The following is a 22,513-nucleotide window of genomic DNA, read 5'->3' as shown; positions in this document are numbered from 1 at the left end:
TAACGTTTAGTAGGATGTAGACCGTGATATTCTAAGACACTTTGCAATTGCTTTCTTTTTTTTAACGGTTTTTGAGTTTACTCCAAGTTACCCTAGCAACCATGCACTGATTTGAGTAAGAGACTGGAATATGAGTTGGAAAGGACCTGAATAGAAAGATGAGTAATCAAAAGTAGCAATAACAATATATTTGTAGCCTTGTTTGCCTTGAGTTTTTTTCAGATAGGGTCAGTGACCCCAATTTAAAAGCTGGAAAGAGTTTGAAGAAGCAGGCAAATAAGTCAAAACAAATTTCAAAAAATAACGGAGACCAATTGAAAAGATGCTTAGAATTAGCTATTCTGTAACATACAAAAAGTTAACTGAAAGATGAACCGACTCTTTAATAGGTCGCTGCATTCTCTGTGATGTGACAGAAACGTGTGTGCAGGAATATCACTCTTAGATGCCATGTTTATTCCTTCACAATTCGATCGTGCTGCCAAGAGCTAAAGTACTGCCACTGTGGGAGAACTGGACCTTATATTAGTAAACCGTGCAAAAAGTAGCTAATTTTTAAAGGGGTTGTTCACCTTTAAATTTTAATATGACATAGAAAGTGATATTCTGAGACAATTTGCAATTGGTTTTCATTTTTTATTATATTTTATTATTTGTGGTTTTTGAATTATTTACTTATTTATTAAGTAGCTCTCTAACGAAACAAGCTGAAATGCCGCTCCTCACCTTTCTAATTGGGTGCACTTGGGCAAGGCTTCATTTACATACTAAACAAGTTAGCCCCAAGCACTCTCAATATATAACCCCCTGAAAAAATATTCTTGCACAACTGAACTGTATACAGTATTGACGGGGTGAGTCAGCTTATGCATGCTTTGTACAAACTTTGTAACTAAAAGTGTCTTTTTTAAGAAAGATACAGTTCAGTTGTGCAAGAATATTTTTTTAGGGGGTTATATGTTGAGAGTGCTGGGGCTAACTTGTTTAGTGTGTATGTATATATATATATTTCATCAAAAATATGTATTTTTATTCAGTACATCAATCCGACATTTCGGCCCACATTTGGGCCTTTTTCAATTTCAAGGATCTTTCTTTGTGGATTTTTTGACCCTGCTCCCACAAAGATTGAAAAAAGTCTGGTTTCCAGACTACAGATTATATATATATATATATATATATATATATATATATATATATATATATATATATATATATATATATATATATATATATATATATATATATATATATATATATATAATATATATATATATATATATATATATATATATATATATATATATAGACAAATACAAGATTCCTCTGCACTCAACCCATTATCAATATATTTAAGACAGAGACATTTTGTGCATACTGCTACTGAAAAATGCCTTACCCTTTAAACAAAACAGGGATTGTTTGTCCATATATTGCAATATATTTAAGCTGGCCAACTACGTCAAAGTCATCCCATATCTGGCCAGTCCTATGCTCAATTTTCATTTGATTCATTAAGAATTCTATGGTTTCATTATACATTTTATAAAAGGGACGAATACGTTTTACTGCAACTTACTAGCTGCTTTCAAAGTAAAACTCCCAAACTTGGCTGCCCTTTTATTAGACACCAGTGGGATCACCTGACTATAGTTGGAGGGGGTGGGAGCTACAACATGGAGCTGGTCACTGCTCTTGTAGAACTATAACAAACAAGGGAAAGTTGTGCTCACCACTAGTTTTTAAAATCATTAGGCGGGGGTGCAATGAGGGTGTGACCACAAAATACATATAGACAAATACAAGATTCCTCTGCACTCAACCCATTATCAATATATTTAAGACAGAGACATTTTGTGCATACTGCTACTGAAAAATGCCTTACCCTTTAAACAAAACAGGGATTGTTTGTCCATATATTGCAATATATTTAAGCTGGCCAACTACGTCAAAGTCATCCCATATCTGGCCAGTCCTATGCTCAATTTTCATTTGATTCATTAAGAATTCTATGGTTTCATTATACATTTATAAAAGGGACGAATACGTTTTACCTGCAACTTACTAGCTGCTTTCAAAGTAAAACTCCCAAACTTGGCTGCCCTTTTATTAGACACCAGTGGGATCACCTGACTATAGTTGGAGGGGGTGGGAGCTACAACATGGAGCTGGTCACTGCTCTTGTAGAACTATAACAAACAAGGGAAAGTTGTGCTCACCACTAGTTTTTAAAATCATTAGGCGGGGGTGCAATGAGGGTGTGACCACAAAATACATATAGACAAATACAAGATTCCTCTGCACTCAACCCATTATCAATATATTTAAGACAGAGACATTTTGTGCATACTGCTACTGAAAAATGCCTTACCCTTTAAACAAAACAGGGATTGTTTGTCCATATATTGCAATATATTTAAGCTGGCCAACTACGTCAAAGTCATCCCATATCTGGCCAGTCCTATGCTCAATTTTCATTTGATTCATTAAGAATTCTATGGTTTCATTATACATTTTATAAAAGGGACGAATACGTTTTACCTGCAACTTACTAGCTGCTTTCAAAGTAAAACTCCCAAACTTGGCTGCCCTTTTATTAGACACCAGTGGGATCACCTGACTATAGTTGGAGGGGGTGGGAGCTACAACATGGAGCTGGTCACTGCTCTTGTAGAACTATAACAAACAAGGGAAAGTTGTGCTCACCACTAGTTTTTAAAATCATTAGGCGGGGGTGCAATGAGGGTGTGACCACAAAATACATATAGACAAATACAAGATTCCTCTGCACTCAACCCATTATCAATATATTTAAGACAGAGACATTTTGTGCATACTGCTACTGAAAAATGCCTTACCCTTTAAACAAAACAGGGATTGTTTGTCCATATATTGCAATATATTTAAATTGAGCATAGGACTGGCCAGATATGGGATGACTTTGACGTAGTTGGCCAGCTTAAATATATTGCAATATATGGACAAACAATCCCTGTTTTGTTTAAAGGGTAAGGCATTTTTCAGTAGCAGTATGCACAAAATGTCTCTGTCTTAAATATATTGATAATGGGTTGAGTGCAGAGGAATCTTGTATTTGTCTATATGTATTTTGTGGTCACACCCTCATTGCACCCCCGCCTAATGATTTTAAAAACTAGTGGTGAGCACAACTTTCCCTTGTTTGTTATAGTTCTACAAGAGCAGTGACCAGCTCCATGTTGTAGCTCCCACCCCCTCCAACTATAGTCAGGTGATCCCACTGGTGTCTAATAAAAGGGCAGCCAAGTTTGGGAGTTTTACTTTGAAAGCAGCTAGTAAGTTGCAGGTAAAACGTATTCGTCCCTTTTATAAAATGTATAATGAAACCATAGAATTCTTAATGAATCAAATGAAAATTGAGCATAGGACTGGCCAGATATGGGATGACTTTGACGTAGTTGGCCAGCTTAAATATATTGCAATATATGGACAAACAATCCCTGTTTTGTTTAAAGGGTAAGGCATTTTTCAGTAGCAGTATGCACAAAATGTCTCTGTCTTAAATATATTGATAATGGGTTGAGTGCAGAGGAATCTTGTATTTGTCTATATGTATTTTGTGGTCACACCCTCATTGCACCCCCGCCTAATGATTTTAAAAACTAGTGGTGAGCACAACTTTCCCTTGTTTGTTATATATATATATATATATATATATATATATATATATATATATATATATATATATATATATATATATATATATATATATATATCTCTATCTATATATATATATATATATATATCTCTATCTATATCCTGAATCAGACGCTTGCACTCTGAACCAGTCTTCCATAAGCGTGGGTGCAGGGTCAAAGTATTTATGTAAAGTTCAAGAGGACCTGCACTTCTTTGTTAGTGAACCAAAAAATGTCTTTATTTTGTGCATAAAGGCCCTAATGTGGGTCGAAACGTTGGATGCACTAGTTTGAAAAATAGACATTTTTTGGTTCACTAACCAAGGAGTGCGGGTCCTCTTGAACTTTACATAAAATAAAGTACCCCCTATTGTAAAATATAAAGATATTATAAGTTACCGAGGAGTTTCATGACCATATAAAAACACAAGGCCGAAGGCCGAGTGTTTTTATACAGGTCAATGAACTCCGAGGTAACTTCTAATATCCTCATATTTTGCAACTGGGGGTAATTTATTTATTATAATACACAAGTTTCAGTGAGTCATGTGACAGAAATGACATCAGAACTCACCGTTTATAACCGATGTCATCAGAACTCACCGTTTATAAGGATATTATTTACAAGATATTCATGGCTTTTGTGTATTATATATACACACACACACACACACACACACACACACACACACACACACACACACACACACACACACACCTTTCTTGCACACTCTGTTAACCTTTGATTGGACTGAAGGGCATTTTTACGGTTGCAGTTGTCCCTGAGGTACCAGGTGTGCCTGTAGTTGCTCTCTGGTCTGTATTTAAGCAGCCCATTTGGTTAGAGTGATTCTTGACGGGGGATGTTATTTGGGGTAAAGGGGAGGTTTGTAGTCTGTTGTCACCACAGAGATTTACCACCACAATCCCCTTGTATTTCCTGGTGACTGCCTTGCTGTGCTACAAAGTTTAGGACTGCATTTTTAAACCATACACATTGATGCAAGACAAGGAGCCAGAGGCGTAACTAGATGTTACTGGGTAGTGATGTGCGGGCTGGGGTTCCGGGCTGAGCTCTTCTCCTGCTCTCCCCGCGACCTAGCACTTTCGGCACCTAAATTTATACTTGCCATGCACCCTTCGTGACGTCACTGTGGTGCGATTCTATAAATAGAGGGGGAGCGCCAGACGGCCGATGTGGGTTGGAAGGTGGGCCGGTCGGGAGCGGGTCGAATTTTAATTTTAGGACCCCCCCAACATATATCAGAGGTTGTCCTGTTTTATCAATAGATGTTGATATTGCTCATTATTTGGGCCTCATGGGGCCCCCTATACCCCCTGCAGTTGCAGGTCTGTGTCCTCTTTAGCTTCTCGCTGGAATAACCCCGGGCCAGTGCAGTTTTTTGTTGATAGAAACACTGGCCCAGGGTTTTAGGTAAGTAAATACAATCACTTGGGGGTACCTAACATTTGGCACCCCCAAGTGCAAGACGACTTTCCTTCTCCTTTAAGCTCAAGTCACATGGCATGGAATTGGCCGAAAAGTCTTCACAACTTTGCCTTCAGAGGGTCCAATTGATTTGAATGGGAAACACTTTGTGCACCAGAATGGGGGACCCGATGTCCATCCCCATGCACTGGTTACACAATTAAATGTTGAAGAGAGTGGGAGAATGTGGGGAGAGCAGTGACTTCTAGGAAGTGCAAAATGGAAACTGAAAGTAATTGTCTGCTCCACCTCTATGCCTAAGGCATTATTTGATTGACAGCTGAGATTTTTAAATGAGTTTACAACAGCTATGAATGCTTTAATAAAAAATATAAATTGAATTTCATGTTTAATTTGAGTAGGACTTTTATTATACAGTTTTTTGTTTCTGGGTGACAGGTCCACTTTAATACTGTATTTGTTCCTATTAATAACATGAATATCAACCATTTGCTCTATTGTATTGGAAGATTTGACCTACGCACCCGTTTATATATCTAAAATCCGGAAAGAGTGCGTTCACCTGTTTGGACGTTATATATATATACACACACACGCACACACACTTTAATTGGTGTGTTGCAGTTACAGAAGTTTCTTTGGTAATGTCTAGTGATTAACAGACAAATATCTAGGTGACCTTCCCAAAGGCACCTATTGATTTCTCTATTCCACATGCTATTCGTTACAGTGCAACATAAGCCTCCATGAATATATATTGAACTTTGACTTACTAATTAGAATTTTTTATTTTAGAAAAGAGCGCCATTAATTTTTTCCTTTTATATATTTAATACAAACCTTACTTGATCCATTTTGTTTGTATATCAAGATTAAAGGGGAAGCATCATTGTTACGAGATCACTTAGCTGGATGATTAAACATCTGTTTTATAAATAGACTTTTTTTCTTTTAAGATATTTCATTACTTATTTGTGAAAGCCTCAACCTAACTTTCCCCTGAGATTTCCCCTGTTCTAATTCCAGCCTGTGTCGGCAATTAAAAATGCACTACTCACAGTGTGGTTGACTTGTTTGCAATAGGGAAAATGTTGGGTTGAGGAAGTACACTAAGGAATTCTTGATATTTCAAAGGTGAATGGCAAATCAAAACCTAGGAGCTGTTGCCACATGTTCAGGATAGTTTTGTCCAGATAACACACAATAAAGCATTTTTTGGAAAAAAAATCTTTCTTTGAGCAGTAACAGGTGATTGCCATCAAAGGTAATGGCAGTCAGCTTGGGTGGTTTCTGATATGTAGTGTGCCATTAGCCACAGTTGCTACCTGAATGAGTCTGTGGAAGTGGGTCTATAGCACACTGGGCAAATTTACAGTATTCTGCCCAATGTTTATCAATGCATGGAATAGTCTCCCCCTCCCATAGAGGTAACTGCCAATTGCCTTATAATACTTGTGCTTGTTGGACAACTGTCAGTTTGTACGTATGTGTACCCGGCCACTAGAATTGCTGCTTGTTAGAAAAATGTAGCAGCATTCAGCTGACAGCAGTGCTCATGTTTTCAGGTCATTGCCATTTTGACTGTATGGGAGGCAAAGAACAATATAAGGTGATTTTCTGCATTGCCAAAAATATGCGGTGGGTAAAACACCAGAAGTCCACCCTGTGTGCTTTAGGATTAAGAGAGAACTAGCTTATTTTAAAAGGATTTTGTCACAGGAAAGCATCTTTTTTTACAAAATGCATCTGTTAATAGTGCTCCTTCGCAAAATCCTTCATTAAAATGTATTTTTCAAAAGAGCGAACAGATTTTTTTATTTTTCTTTTTGAAATCTGACATGGGGCTAGCCATGTCAGTTTCCCAGGTGCCCAAGTCACGTGACTGGCTGGAATGATATCACCCATCTTGCAACCCACACTCCTCAATATGGCCCACTCTTCCATACCTCATGTGAGGCAGAGTAGCCCAGCAAGGCCATTTCTAAGCTTAGTATCTAATAAGCACAGCAGGCACTTTATTATAATAAACCATCAGGGATCCACAATAGGTGTGTTTTGAGAAAAAGTTGAAAAAACAGATTTAGCAACACACTACTTGACATTCTGATGACATTTTTTTTTTGGAGAGTGACCCATTCAAGAGTACGCCAGATGAACTGCTCCATCTGCTAAACTGGAACTGGGGTTTGGGGGCATTATCTCTCCTTCTTTCTGGGAGCTTCTAAATATACCATGTTTCCAACCAGTGTTCATTTATGCTTTAAAGAAATTGTTCAGTGTAAAAATAAAAACTGGGTGGCTGGAATGACTGGATGTCTAACATAACATAACAGAACACTACTTCCTGCTTTTCAGCTCTCTTGGTTTACACTGACTGGTTTCCCTGGTTAACAGGCAGTAACCAATCAAAGACTTGAGTGGGGGCCACATGGGTCATATCTGTTGCTTTTGAATCTGAGCTGAATGCTGAGGATCAATTGCAAACTCACTGAACAGGTATGTACCGTGTGGCCCCCCTTCAAGTCGCTGACTAGCTCAGAGTTAGAGAGCTGAAAAGTAGGAAGTAGTGTTCTGGCTATTATGTTAGACATACAGTCACTCCAGCCTTTATATATTACATTTTTACATGTTTAACAATTCTCCACCTCCCCTCTGATTTTATATTTCTATGTTTTGTTTTTTTTAAATTAACCCTTAAGGGCAGGGGCACACGGGCAGGTTCGGTTAGATTTAGTCGCCTTCTGCCTGCTTAAATGAAAAATTGCCTGAGCCAATGCACTCGCTGCGCTTCGATTTCCGAAGTTTTCTTGTGAGGCAACTTCAGGGGACTTAGGAAAACTCGCCACGAGTGCCATTGCGCTAGCGTTTTCTCATTATAGCAGGTGGAAGGCAGTCTGGGGAGATTGTCGACCAGAAGAAGAGGCGATTAGTTGGCAGGCAACTAAATCTCCCCGAATCTGCCCGTGTGCCCCTGCCCTAAAGGGGTTGTTCACCTTCCAAACACTTTTTTCAATTCAGTTGTTTTTAGATTGTTCCCCACAAATAAAGACTTTTTTCAATTACTTTCCATTATTTATTTTTGACTGTTTTTCCAAAAATCTAAGTTTTAAGTTGCTGGTTCCTGTCTCTGGCATTTGAGCCAGGCAGCTCAGTAATTCTGGTGCAGACTCTGAAGTGTTTGAACAATTTTGCAACATTTAGTTGATACATTTCTCAGCAGCATCTCTGGAGGATTAGCAACTATTGTATCAATTCTAACAGCTGCATGTAATGAAACCCAGGGATTCTGCTCAGCAGGGACAAAGATACAAAATATATCAACTAAACTTATCCATTTAGAACAGTTTACAGGGTCGTTGACCCCCCCCTCCCAGGACTGCTTCAGAAGGTGAAAAATTACACTTCAATATTAGAAAAACAGTGACACATAGAATATAGAAAGTAATTGGAAAAAGTCGTTATTTCTGGTGATCTAACTGAAAACAACTAGTTTTTTGAAGGTGAACAGTCCTTTAAATTGCCCCTGATTCTTAACTACACAGAAAGTATTTAATTTTTGAAATGACCAGAATGCAGTTTTCTGCAGTTTTGCTCTCACATCAGAGGGTATAGCTATTTAATGAATTAGCCTACCTAAAATAGAATTAAAACCTCGTATAAAACACCAGTCCAGCAAATCTTAATATTAATAATATATTTCATTAATATTTTTTCAGATGTCGCCAGCTACCATTATTGTATATTCTCGCCCTTATGAAGTCTTTAGCATTTTAACATTTTCTTTTTGCTGAATAATTCTTCCTCACAGCAGGATGTATTTTAAGCTTTATATTCCCTGTGTGCTCTAAAAGTATGCTCCTGTCAGCTTGGGAAAACTGGGAAATGTTTGTATTTAACACACAAAGTTCCAGCACATTCCACATCACTGTACCATAAAAGGGTGTATACAGTACAGGCAGTCCCCGAGTTACGTACAAGATAGGGTCTGTAGGTTTGTTCTTAAATTGAATTTGTATGTAAATTGAAACATATACAGTTACTTATTAAATGTAACAAGACAGATGTCTGTCTTAACATAGTATTTATTTTTACCTTTCTGTGCTTTACAGTAGACAACACATGCCAGAGGGGATTGGGACAGGAGGTTTATTAAAACTAAATTCTAATAAAAATCAGTATGTTACTGTAATAGCCTCCGTATGTAAGTGTGAGCTGTATAAGGACGGCGTATATAACTCGAGGACTTCCTGTATATCAAACCCATGTATTAAAAACATATACTATTGAGGCCTGAAGTGAAGAGGGCACTGCTCATTTCATAGTACAGGTATGGGATCCGTTATCCGGAAACCGATTGTCCAGAAAGCTCCAAATTATGTGAAGACCATCTCCCATAGAATCCATTTTATGCAAATAATTCAAATTTTTAAAACTGATTTCCAATTTCCTTGTACTTGTTCCCAAACTAAAATATAACTAATCCTTATTGGAAGCAGAATCAGCCTATTGGGTTTATTTAATGTTTACATGATTTTCTATTAGACTTGAAGTATAAAAATCCAAATTTCGGAAAGATCAGTTATCTGGAAAACTCCAGAGCATTCTGATAACAGGTCCCATAACTGTATTAACATTAACCTCTTTATTTATTTTTTTAGTATGTTTAGTTTTAATTTAGTGACTCAATGACAGTTAATAAATAAATATTCAGTTAAGAAATAGTTTCAGATGGTAGCTTCATATTTTTCGCAGTTTTGTTTTTGTGCCAGAGAATGTATAAAAATACAGTAATTAAGTTATTGGAACATGCTACAGAATGTACTGAAATCTTAGCTAGTGACACGCTGTGTAGGAGGAATATCTGAATCTTGTTATGCTTGTTCTGACGCCAAAGGTTGTAAAAGTAGATGCCATGAGCGCTCGCAAATGTAAGAAAACACCATTCTGTTATCTAATAAAAATGTTAGCCTTCGTCGTTGATTTGCTTATGGGATAATGTTTTAAACTAAAAGATCTAAATGCAATACAATTGTTTTCTTATTATTAAGTATAGTTATAGCTGTATAAATGCAGACTGTAGCATTTAATAAAATGTATATGCAGGTATGGGACCTGTTATCCAGAATGCTCGGGACCTGGGGTTTTCTGGATAACGGATCTTATTGTAATTTGGATCTTCATGCCTTAAGTCTACTAGAAAATCATGTAAACATGAAATAAACCCAATAGGCTGGGTTTGCTTCCAATGAGAATTAATTATATCTTAGTTAGGGTCAAGTACAAGCTACTGTTTTATTATTACTGAGAAAAAGGAAACATTTTTAATTATTTGGATAAAATGGAGTCTATCGGAGATGGCCTTCCTGCAATTCAGAGCTTTCTGGATAATTGATCCCATATCTTGTATAATTCAAAATTCAATAAACCTCAAAAATAACTATTCATCCTGGTGCAAAAATTGGTAAATGATGTAATGAGCAGTGTTTTTTACTGTTTATTAAATGCTTACAATAATGTGTATGTGGTCCAAGCATTGAGACTGACCCTACAATTTAAAGAAAAATTCCTTTATAAAAAGGTGTGTGTTTATAAATATTCCTTTGCACACGCCACAGTTCATATTTTCTTGGTATGTCTGAAATAAAATCATGGAACTCCGAGGTAACTTATAATATCCTCATATTTTACAACTGGGGGTACTTTATTATAATACACAAGTTTCAGTGAGTCATGTGACACAAATGACATCAGAACTCACTGTTTATAAGGATATCATTTACAAGATATTCCTGGCTTTTGTGTATTATATCCTTATAATACACAAAAGCCATGAATATCATGTAAATTATAGCCTTAGAAACGGTGAGTAGTGATGTAATTTCTGTCACATGACTCACTAAAATGTGTGTATTATAATAAATAAAGTACCCCCAGTTGTAAAATATGAGGATATTATAAGTTACCTCGGAGTTCCATGACCTGTATAAAAACACTCGGCCTTCGGCCTCGTGTTTTTATATGGTCATGAAACTCCTCGGTAACTTATAATATCCTTATATTTTACAAGAGGGGGTACTTTATTCACTATATAATACACAAAAGCCAAGCATATCTTGTAAATTATATCCTTATAAACGGTGAGTACTGAAGTCGTCCGTTCTAAACGGTGAGTAGTGATGTCATTTCTGTCACATGACTCACTGAAACTTTTGTATTATAATAAATAAAGTACCCCTTGTTGCAAAATATGACAATACTATAAGTTACCTTGGAGTTCCATGACCTGTATAAAAACACTCTGCCTTCTGCCTCGTGTTTCTATATGGTCATGGAACTCCTCGGTAACTTATAATATCCTTATATTTTACAAGAGGGGGTACTTTATTCACTATATAAACCATGCACAGTGATGTAATTTATATCACATGACTTATGAAACATGTGAGAATATCAGTCACAATAAAACTTTGTGTTACCGCACACCTCCTTCCACTTATTCTGCGTAGTGGTGCTGGCCCACCGTTGACCTTGCCAGGTCACCTTACTGCTTTGTAGTTTCGAAAAACGGTCCGCACACACCAATATTGCAGTCGGGGATTGTGCCCGTTTTATTAATGCCACCAACAATAAATATTCATTGTTGGTGGCATTAATAAAAGGGGCACAATCCCCGACTGCAATATTGGTGTGTGCGGACCGTTTTTCGAAACTACAAAGAATATCAGTCACCTCAGAATTCCATGACCTGTATAAAAGCAATCTAGTTCTTCATGGAACTCCTCTGTAACTTAGAATATCCTTATATTTTATAATAGGGTGTACATTGTTTACTACAGTAGAACCCCGGTTTTTTTATGGTTTTCAGGGGACCAAAAAAAAGGTGAAAAGTCAGGAAAATGTATTATGCATATAGAGGAAGGACCACAAAGAAAATGCAAGTCCTATAACCCATCTTACCCATATGCATTGTACATAACGAAGAACCCCACATACAGGTCCTGTGCTCGTGATTCAGAACTGTAGAAGGAAAACACCTTTAGAATTTGAGAACAAGCCGAATTCCGGAACAATGCAGATCTTTTCAGTAGTCAATTCTTGTCAATAGTGCTGGCAGTTATACGAATACAAAACCATTTCTCCTTCATGCAAAAAATAAATGTCATATTTTCCACGCATAGGATTCCTAAGTAGCAGCCACACAAGGGTATCTGGCCTTAAAGGGGATCTAAACCCCAAAATATTAATTGGTATAAGAGTGGAGTGGTCTGAGCACTTTTACACAATTTGCAATCATATTTGCTGTTTATACTGCTAGGTAGGCTTGACTGCACTTTTATTTAAAGGTTTAGAGTGTCAGCAAGTCTGTCTGTACTTCCTGGATTCAGGTATCCCTAGAGTTACTGACTCAGAAGCCTGGTATTGGCAGCCTAGAATGCCCCTGTCATGCATTGGGATATATTTCAATAACTCCAGTGCCACCTCTCTTTCTACTAAGCAAACATGCTTCATGCCGTAACCCCTAATCTTACCCTCTCTTCAACTATAGCCATATGAAATAGTTTGGGAACCCCCTCATAATTCTTTTTTTTTCTTTTTTTTTTTCTCAATAATCTTTATTGAAATTACAACTATTACAAGTTGACTTGCAAACATGTGATTATACACATACAGTCCTTCAGAATATGCATGTCATCAAATATATGTCCACATTACAGAAGAAATAAAACAAAAAATAATATAAAATTACTATAACATACAAACTCCGGTGAAGAGAGAGATCCATCGAAAAATAACAAAAAAAGACAGTGCCCCATCATAAGTCAAGTGTTATTAATTTCTCATGTCACAAAATTGCACTTACACACATGCTTGGATATACAGAAAATTGCCGTACTGAGTCTTGCCTCGCCACTACGGCACTCAATGTTTCGGAGTGCATCATGGGCTGATCCTGATATCTCTTTAGCCCCTCTTAATTCTTTGAGGTTTTGTTTATTATTGGCTGAGCTTTCAAAGTAGCAGCTTCCTTTTAATATATAACATGCCTTATGGAAACAGAAGTATTTCATCAGTGACATAAAGCTTATCGGATTAACAGAAAATATGCATCATAACAAAATTAGTTGAGCCTCCTTTTGCAAATGTAACAGCCTCTAGATGCCTCCTATAGCCTTTGATGAGTGTCTGGATTCTGGATGGTGGTATTTTTGACCATTCGTCCATACAAATCTTTTGAGATTTGCTATGAGGATTCCATGCTGTCACTCTTCAGAGGAGAGTCAAACAGAAGCACCGCTTGCAATTGGCCACCTTAAATACCTTTTCTCATGAATGGACACACCTGCCTATGAAGTTCAAGGCTTAACAAGCTAATCCAACCACTTTGGTGTTGCCAGTAATCCGTATTGGGCAGTTACATGCATTCAGATTAGCAAAATTACAAGGGTACCCACATTTTTTCACAGATGTTTTTTTTGATTTAATTTCATACAACTGAATACTGCTTCACTAAAAATCTTTGTTTAGAAAACACTCCAGTACTCGGATGTTCCTGGGAAATTAAAGACATACCACTTATCTTTTTTGTTAAAAGTGAAGTAAATTATTATGCAGGCTGAGAGGGGTTCCTAAACTTTTTCATATGACTGTATCATGTAACCTCTACCTCTGCTTATCTGGCACCCTCATTTGACCTCTCTCCTCCAGTCCAGCTTGTCTACTGTGTCTGATTAAATCGCTGTGCATGGAAAATGCCTCCTTAGCCTTGAGAAACCAGATAAAAATTCCACCTGACTTTTATTCTTTATAAATCTGCTCTACAATGGGCAGTCTCCCAGAAATGCTTACCTCGCAAGGCAATATTGGGCAACTTCATAAAAATGTATGTTTTCCCATTTTCTTGTCGCCCACAGTAGTGCAGATTTATGACGGGTGACAAATCTCTGTGTGCCATGGCCTTTATCTTCTGGGATGCTAAGCTGCCTTTAATTTTGGCTGATATACACACATTTTCCCGCTTCCCAAAAAAACCTTGCGCACAAAAACCAAAGGATAACTCAGACAGTTTTTTTTTTTCTTACTACCACTGCTATAAACCCCTCTTCAAACAGACTGTCTACCCATGTAACCAAAGCTAGTCACCATGTATCTAATGACCATTGCATGACAAGCCTGAATACCACCCAATCTTTCCATACCTTTCAATAACTGGACATTTTCTGTGTCAAGGAGTTTCTTGCCAAAGCCCTTAATTAACCCAGGCCGTTTGCTTAATCCTCCTGAATCTGTAGCCACATTTCTGTTTACATTTTATTTAAAAAAAACAATCATTTTCTTGTTGTTACTAGTCCTTTATTCTGCAAGTCATTCCCCTCCAATCTTAAAGGAACAGTAACGTCAAAAAGTAAGCGTTTTAAAGTAATGAAAATATAATGCAGTGTTGCCCTGCACTGGTAAAACTGCTGTGTTTGCTTAAGAAACACTACTATGGGGGCAACCATTCAAAGGAGAAAAAGCTCAGGTTACACAGCAGATAGTAAATAAGCTCTGTCTGTCTAATGGTGTTATCTGTTATCCATTAGCTAACCTGTGCCATATAGCAGTTTTTCAATTTCGCCATTGCTCCACAGCAGCTTCTTTACATGAACTATACTAGTGTTTCTGAAGCAAACAGATCAGTTTTACTCGTGCAGGGCAACAGTACATGATATTTTCATTACTTTAAAACACATTTTTTGGTGTTACTGTTCCTTTAACTAATGATGACCCACTTAAATAGTGTTCTGCTAGTGCGCTAGTTTAGACTGTGTTCATTCCCCTGCCATCACCAGATAATGTTGGAGCCTGTGCAGACCTGTTAAATGTTTTTAATAAACTGCTCCATGTGACCCATATCGTTAAGCTGAATAATTTCATGTATATAAATCACAAGAGTGAGCACTAGAAAAATGGAATATGCTATAAAATGCTTTTCTTTAAACCCCTTCCCATGTACAGTAGCTTTGTGCAAGATACCTTCCAGTTTACAGTTGAGCTCTACTAAGCCTTTGGTGCCTGTGCTCTGCCCAGGGCTATATGTTAATGGTGTAAATGTGAATAATGATCCAGGCATTAAGCCTAGGTGAGCTGTAAGTGGTATAGATGCAAATTGTATCATCCTCAAATTTACCACAGTATATGGACTGGCATGTGGGTTAGGGGGAGAAAAAATATACGGTGGAAAAAACATTTTTCTAATACTGTACATTACAATCTAGTGTCTAGTAACCACCCCAAATGTGCCTTTATTTAGAAATATATGTAATACATATTTAGATTTAAATGTGTGTATACATTGTGTCTGGAGTTTTAAGCGATCACCCCTAGCTTAATGCTTAGGTTGCTTCAATAACAATTTAACCTGTTTGTGGTCATTTTGTCACTTAACTTCATTTGTGCATTTGTGGCACTTAATACCTAAACATTATTAGGCATACAATACAGGACTGACTCTTAGCGCATTGCTGGTCATTGTGAATCATTGCAAAATGAATACTTGATTCATTACATCCCTAGCACTTTAGCAAAAATACCCATATGTATTGTCCCACACTTTGTATTTTATCTTAAAGGGATTCTGTCTTGATTTGTATGGTGTAGTTTTTATTTCTAAATTGCACTGTTTACACTGCAAATAATTCACTCTACAATATCAAATTTCTTCCTGAACCAGCAAGTATATATTTTTTATCTGTAATATTGATGTGTAGGTGCCATCTCAGGTCATTTTGCCTGGTCCTGTACTTTCAGAAAGAGCTAGCACTTTAGGATAGAACGTTTTCTGACAGGCTGTTGTTTCTCCTACTCAATGTTACTGAATGTGTCACATTGGGACCTGGATTTTACTACTGAGTGATGTTCTTAGAGCTGCCAGGCAGCTGTTATCTTCTGCTAGGGAGCTGCTATCTGGTTACATTCCCATTATTCTGGCAATTGATGCAAAGATCCGATCACACGAATCAAGGATTTGTACGATTTTCGGACCATGTGTTAAGGGCCACGACATTTTTCAATCGGACAGGTTAAAAGATTTCTGTCGGTTGCCGATAATTTATCTGCATGTATTGCAGATCGTACGATTTTCACTGGGAGACCAGCTTTGTCGGACATAACGATTGCGGTCAGGGGCAGATAACATCGGCTGATCTGTTCTTTTCTACTTCATTTGATCTGAATGGTTAGTGCAAGTCGGGAGATGGGGAAGTCCGATCGTTCAAGGATTCGAGCAATCAGATCTTTGCATCTATGGCCAGCTTTAGGCTGCTGGGTTGGAAAGGGAGGGGGTGATATCACTCCAACTTGTAAAGAGTGACTGAAGTTTATCAGAGCACATGACTGGGGCAGCTGTGAAACTGACAATATGTCTAGCCCCATGTCACATTTCAAAATGAAATGTAAAAAAAATCTGTTTGCTCTTTTGAGAAATGGAATTTCATGCAGAATTCTGCTAGAGCAGCACTATTAACGGATGCGTTTGGAAAAAAAAAATTCCCATGACAGTATCCTTTACTCACTTAAAAGGAAAATGATATGGCTAGAAAAGTAGTCTGGTTAATGTGTTTTCCTGTGTGGGTGGGTGCAAAGCAAAATATTTGGTCGGGTAAAGAGAAGAACGCAACCCACATCCGTCCTCCACCCGCGAGGAGGAGTGCGAGGTCGGCCCAAACCCGCGGTTATTGTGCTGGCCCGCACATCACTAGTCTCTACTCTTCTATATCTATTGTTGTTTAAAAAAAGGAAAACAATGTATGTGAAAACATTAACATTATTTGTTATTTTGCATTCTGCAGGTACATACCAAGGACAATGGATGGGAGGAATGAGACATGGATATGGTGTGCGCCAAAGTGTTCCCTACGGCATGGCTACAGTGATTCATTCACCTTTAAGAACCTCTTTGTCTTCATTACGAAGCGAGCAGAGCAATGGCACTGTGCTACATGATATAGGAGTAGACGGCCCAGTAGGATCACGGGGAGGCTTTGTCTTGAATTTTCACAGTGACTCAGAATCGGTGACTGGTAAGAAAAAGGGCTTGTTCAGAAGAGGGTCACTTCTTGGTAGCATTAAACTAAGAAAATCTGACTCTAAGATCTCCATATCCAGCAAGCGCAGTTCGGTGAGGAGCGATGCCGCAATGAGTAGAATTAGTTCAAGTGATGCCAACTCAACCATTAGCTTTGGAGATGGAGATTGTGATTATTGTCCTGTGGAAGATCACGTTGATGCCACAACAACAGAAACCTACATGGGAGAGTGGAAGAATGACAAACGCACGGGGTTTGGTGTTAGTGAGCGTTCAAATGGCATGAAGTATGAAGGTGAATGGCTAAATAACAGAAGACATGGATATGGATGTACCATATTTCCAGATGGCACAAAAGAGGAAGGAAAATATAAAAACAATGTCTTAGTTCGTGGAATAAGGAAGCAACTTATACCAATAAAGAACACAAAAACAAAGGAGAAAGTTGACAGAGCTATAGAGGGAGCTCAGCGGGCAGCAGCAGTGGCAAGGACAAAAGTAGAAATTGCAGTTTCAAGGTAGGTATCGCTCTAATGCATTTTCAAATTTGGCCGAAAAAAAGATATTCCTGTTGCGTAATGCTGTTCTACCAGTCTGTGGAGCCCTTTGGATAGTGATTTTTTTTAGTGTCCCCTCTTATGCCATGCCAATTTGCAGATCAGCACTTAAACCTGCCCATTAAGCACCTTTTGCAGCCTTAAAGGACATGTAAACCCCGTCTGCACATACACAAATGTAATCGGTGAACAGCCTCTTTGAAATCTTTAGATAACTGCCACTCTGGTTGTTGAAAGATTAACAGCAAGGCTGCAGCATCACCTTAATCACTTTCAATTCCTTCTCCTCCTTTAACCCACTTGGCCCTGTCCCTCAGGAATTTACTTTGGCTGTTGGCTACTGAGCATGCTCAGTTCTTCTCAGCTCAGATTACTAAACACACCCTCCAGTCTAACAGCCACTGAAGAGATAGCAATGCTGTTTCCCATAGAAACTCTGTCTGATCCTATTTTTTTCTCCTAACCACCTCTCCTGAGCTCAGCTTAACTATTACAGTGCTCAACCCCAGCAGAACTTTCAAAGTATGTTGTGCCTGTGTAACCCTGCATTCTGCATTGCATGAACTTTACAGCATACATCTCCTGTTAGCAATGGTCAATGTTACATATGATATGTCAGAGGGAAAATGGCTGCCTGGTAAAAAGCTGTTATTTGTTTTAGGAAATGTGATATGCTGGCAAATGGAGGGGGTACAGTATATGCAGTACAAATGATGTGGCTTTGGTGGGGGAAGATATGCCTAACTTATAAACATGGTAGTAAAATGTAGGCTTTACATGTCCTTTAAGCACATTAAGCTTCTATGATGGAAAGAACTCTTCCATAGGACTGCAGCTCCACTTTGCATTTAAACTGAAGACATTATTGATTTTGATGTAATTTTATATATTACTTCTACAAAGTATTAATAGCTAACAAATATATATTTTTGGTGTTTTCCATCTGTTCACAAGGCTGAGTTTTTCTCAAGGTAGCTATACGTGGAGTGTGGTTGAATGTATTGTCCATTTTTGGCTGTTTTCTTGTTTGTGTCTGCGAATTTAACCTGGTGGGGAAGTCACAAGACTTTCTTCAGATCGATCTACATCCCTACGTTAGATTTAATTTAAGATGTCATTATTTAAAATCCGGTCGACAAATATCTTCTTACAGTATTTCTAAGGTCAGTGTTTTGTTTTTTTTAATTTTTTAAGCGAAAACATGAAACGGGGAGAACTCTCAGGTAAAATGTTGGAATCTGAAAGCTTGAGAAGTCATGTAGTAATCAATGGGAGCTATCCTAGGTAAAATGTATTCAATTTAAGTGTATTCATTTTTTTTTGTCGACCAATTAAACATTAATACAATATGAATTTAAGGCATTCATATATACGCATGAAAAAAATACAATTAGATTTTTTTTATATTTGGATTTTTTTTCTTTTAAATAAGGTGACATTCATGTTTTTTCTGATGCGGGGAAAAAACCCCATAAAATGACACAAATCTGAATTTTTATGACCTAGTACTTTGCAATTCACTGAAGTCACAAGGTTATCATTGCAATTGTACGGTCTAATTCGTGTTTGGCAAAAGTTCACCGATCCAAAAAAATCCATATCTGTCAGGTATATTTAATACCAACAGGCAGATTATTTTGAAAAGTGCTACACTCTACTAGAGCAAATAAGACAAATCTTAATGTGCCTGGTGATGGAGCATTTACGTTCTGTGTAGGGATGTGCTTACTAGAAAATAAGCGCTTGGAGAATGCTCTAAGAATAGTTCTGTAATGACTGAATTTAGGGTATGTGGCTGCCCAAACAAACTTGTGACTTGTATCTGTCTGTGACTGTTACAAGCCTTGTGAGAAATTAAGATGTTTCGATGATGGACAATGCTATTCGGTTTTGCTCATGCTTGAAAAATGTTTAAATACATTTGGAGGAATAATTGTTAAAGGGGTTGTTCACCTTTGAGTTAACTTTTAGTATGATGTAGAAAGTGATATTATGAGAGAATTTGCAACTGGTTTTCATTTTCTATTGTTATGTGGTTATTTTTTTTTTTTTTTTTAAAGTTATTTTAGCTTTGGATTCAGCAGCTCTCCAGTTTACAAGTTCAGCAATCTGGTTGCTATGGTCCAAACTACCCTAGTAACCATGAATTGATTTTAATAAGAGACTGTAATATGAATAGGAGATGACCTGAATAGAAAGATGAGAAATACAATGTAGCAATAACAATACATCTGTAGCTTTACAGAGACTTTGATTTTTAGATGGGTTCAGGGACCCCCATTTCAAAGCTGGAAAGAGTCATAATAAAAAGGCCAAAAATTAAAAAACTATAAAAATAAATAAATAATGAAGACCAATTAAAAAGTTGCTTAGAATTGGCTGTTCTATAACATAGTAAAAGTTAACTTATAGGTGAGCAAGGAAAGGAAAGGACAAGAAAACTTTTGTTTTAGGCTGTTGCTCTAGTGGGGGAAAAATGGCACCACTTTGTGTAGCTTAATAGTATTCACTGTTTTCCAACATTGGATATGAAGAATATGAAATAACATTTCTATTTTTGTGTTGTTCTTTATTACAACAATCTTTATCCGTGTTTTTCACATAATATTAGTTTGATTTATAGTACAGGTAAGGGATCTGGAAGCCTGCTATCCAGAAATCTCCGGATTATGGAGTGGCCGTCTACCAAAGATTTCATACATTTTTTATAATGATTATTTTTTCTCTGTAATCATAAAACAGTACCTTGTACTTGATCCAAACGAAGATATAATTAATCCTCATTGGCAGCAAAATCAGCCTATTGGGTTTATTTAACGTTTAAATAATTTTCTAGTGGACGAGGTATGAATATCCAAATTACGGAAAGATCTGTTCTTCAGAGAACCTCAGGCCCCAAGCATTCTGTATATTGGGCCCATACCTGTATCTTTATTCATATACTTTAAAAGACATGCAGGGGCGCTCTGTCAATGAAGCGAGTTGAGAAATGCGCCTCATGCGACCGTGCCCCCCAAAAATGCTGCTCCTGGTAACTAAGATCCGAATTTCCGTTTGTTCAACCATGGAAATTCAGCTCTTCTAGTGCAGAGAACGCAATTGAGCTCTCTGCACCAGCGACGTGGATGCCCGACCCCCTCCAGCGTTGAAAATGTGATTGCCGTGGGCAGGGGGAACGGCAGAACAAAGGCCGTCTCGAGCGGCAAAATGGCCGGGCTCGCCCCTGCCTCCATCAGCATTTTAACTGAAGTTCCAAAAATTGCTTGTCAGGCAGGGTTGCCTCTAATAGTGCTGAGAATGTGACTCCATCAATACTTGATTTGTGACTGACGGGTAAAGACAAGACCTTCATTCAGAAAGATGCAGTTACTGCAAGTTCTACTACTGATGTTCCTAAACTACAGCAGGCTGCACAGTGGCAAATCATTAATGCTGTTCACAGCACAATTCGTCGATTTGTTCTTGTTAAATTATACAAAGTATTGATTTAACCCGCTCTACATTATTAATGCAACTTATGAAGTGCAGATACGTTAAAACGTTCAATGTTTTTGCTTTGCTGCAGTTTTTTGTGGAAAAATTATTAAACAATCTGTGTAAAATATAAGCTGTTTTCTTCTACCCCCAGCCATATCATCTTTTGAAAGGTGTACCATTTTATTTCTCGTCTGCATTCCTTATTATTATTATTTCACTCTGAATTCCTTCCTTCCTCACTAATGTCAACCCATCTATGGCATAGGCAAAACTGGCATTGCCCAACATGAACTTTCACAAAATGTGCACTTGCCTGAATAGAGTAGAGCAGTGAGTTAGAAGTTCTGAGTGGCCGTCTCTAGAATAATGTAAAGCTCCCATCCTGTACATTAGGGGTCCCCAACCGCCAGGCCGCGGACAGTCTTCAACTGGGCCACCAAACTGGACGCCTGCGCTCCAGAATTGGACGCTGACCCCTCCCCCAGTCCACCGGTCCCCGGGCCGAAAAAGGTTGGGGACCCCTGCTGTACATAATCCATAATATTTGTGTCTATGCAGGATAGTAAAGTTCACTTTTAGTATGTTATAGAATGGCAAATTCTAAGAAACTTCTCAATTGGTTGTCATTTTTATAGTTTTTGCATTACTTTCCTTCTTCTTCTGACTCTTTCTAGCTTTGAAATGGGGATCCCATCTAAAAACAGATGCTCTACAAGGCTGCACATTTATTGTTATTGCTACTTTTTATGACTCCTCTTTCTATTCAGGCCTTCTCGTATTTATATTCCTGTCTCTTATTCAAATCAGTGCATGGTGTCTAGGGTAATTTGGACCCTAGCAACCAGATTGCTGAAATTGCAAACTGGAGAGATACTAAATGAAAAGCAAAATAACTCAAAAACCACAAATAATAAAATATTAAACCCAATTTCAAATTGTCTCAGAATATCAATCTCTACATCATCCTAAAAGTTAACTCAAAGGTGAACAACCCCTTTAACAAAACCAATTGGTTTCTAATTAATTTAGCTACTCTTGAATGGTCACATTTCACTGTGTTCATGCATTCATTCGCTCGTTCATTCACTCCTGAGCAATACAATTGGCCTGCAGAAGTTACTGAAGGTCGCAAGCTGGCCATTTCTTTATTTTCAGCCACATTCCAGCTTGAGTTATTGCAGCTAATTTTAAAGTAATTGTTCAGTATAAACATAAAAACTGGGTAAATAGATAGGCTGTGCAAAATAAAAAATGTTTCTAATATAGTTTCTTAGGCAAAAATGTAATG

The 22,513-nt window shown here is 37.6% G+C and overlaps 1 protein-coding gene across 1 annotated transcript in view; it reads left to right on the top strand.

The window, feature by feature from the left end:
* The window catches only part of LOC108719297 (junctophilin-1), a 67,905-nt gene that overhangs the window by 4,465 nt on the left and 40,927 nt on the right, over window positions 1–22,513 (top strand). The window contains exon 2 of the mRNA XM_018268080.2: window positions 16,956–17,709. Within this exon, the coding sequence (XP_018123569.1) occupies window positions 16,956–17,709 (754 nt within the window). The remainder of the gene's footprint in view (window positions 1–16,955; window positions 17,710–22,513) is intronic.

The sequence above is a fragment of the Xenopus laevis genome, chromosome 6L, assembly GCF_017654675.1.
Source record: "Xenopus laevis strain J_2021 chromosome 6L, Xenopus_laevis_v10.1, whole genome shotgun sequence".
Classification (NCBI taxonomy): Eukaryota; Metazoa; Chordata; class Amphibia; order Anura; family Pipidae; genus Xenopus; species Xenopus laevis.
Note: the sequence above shows the minus strand (reverse complement) of the source record. Positions and strands in the feature narration are given on the sequence as shown.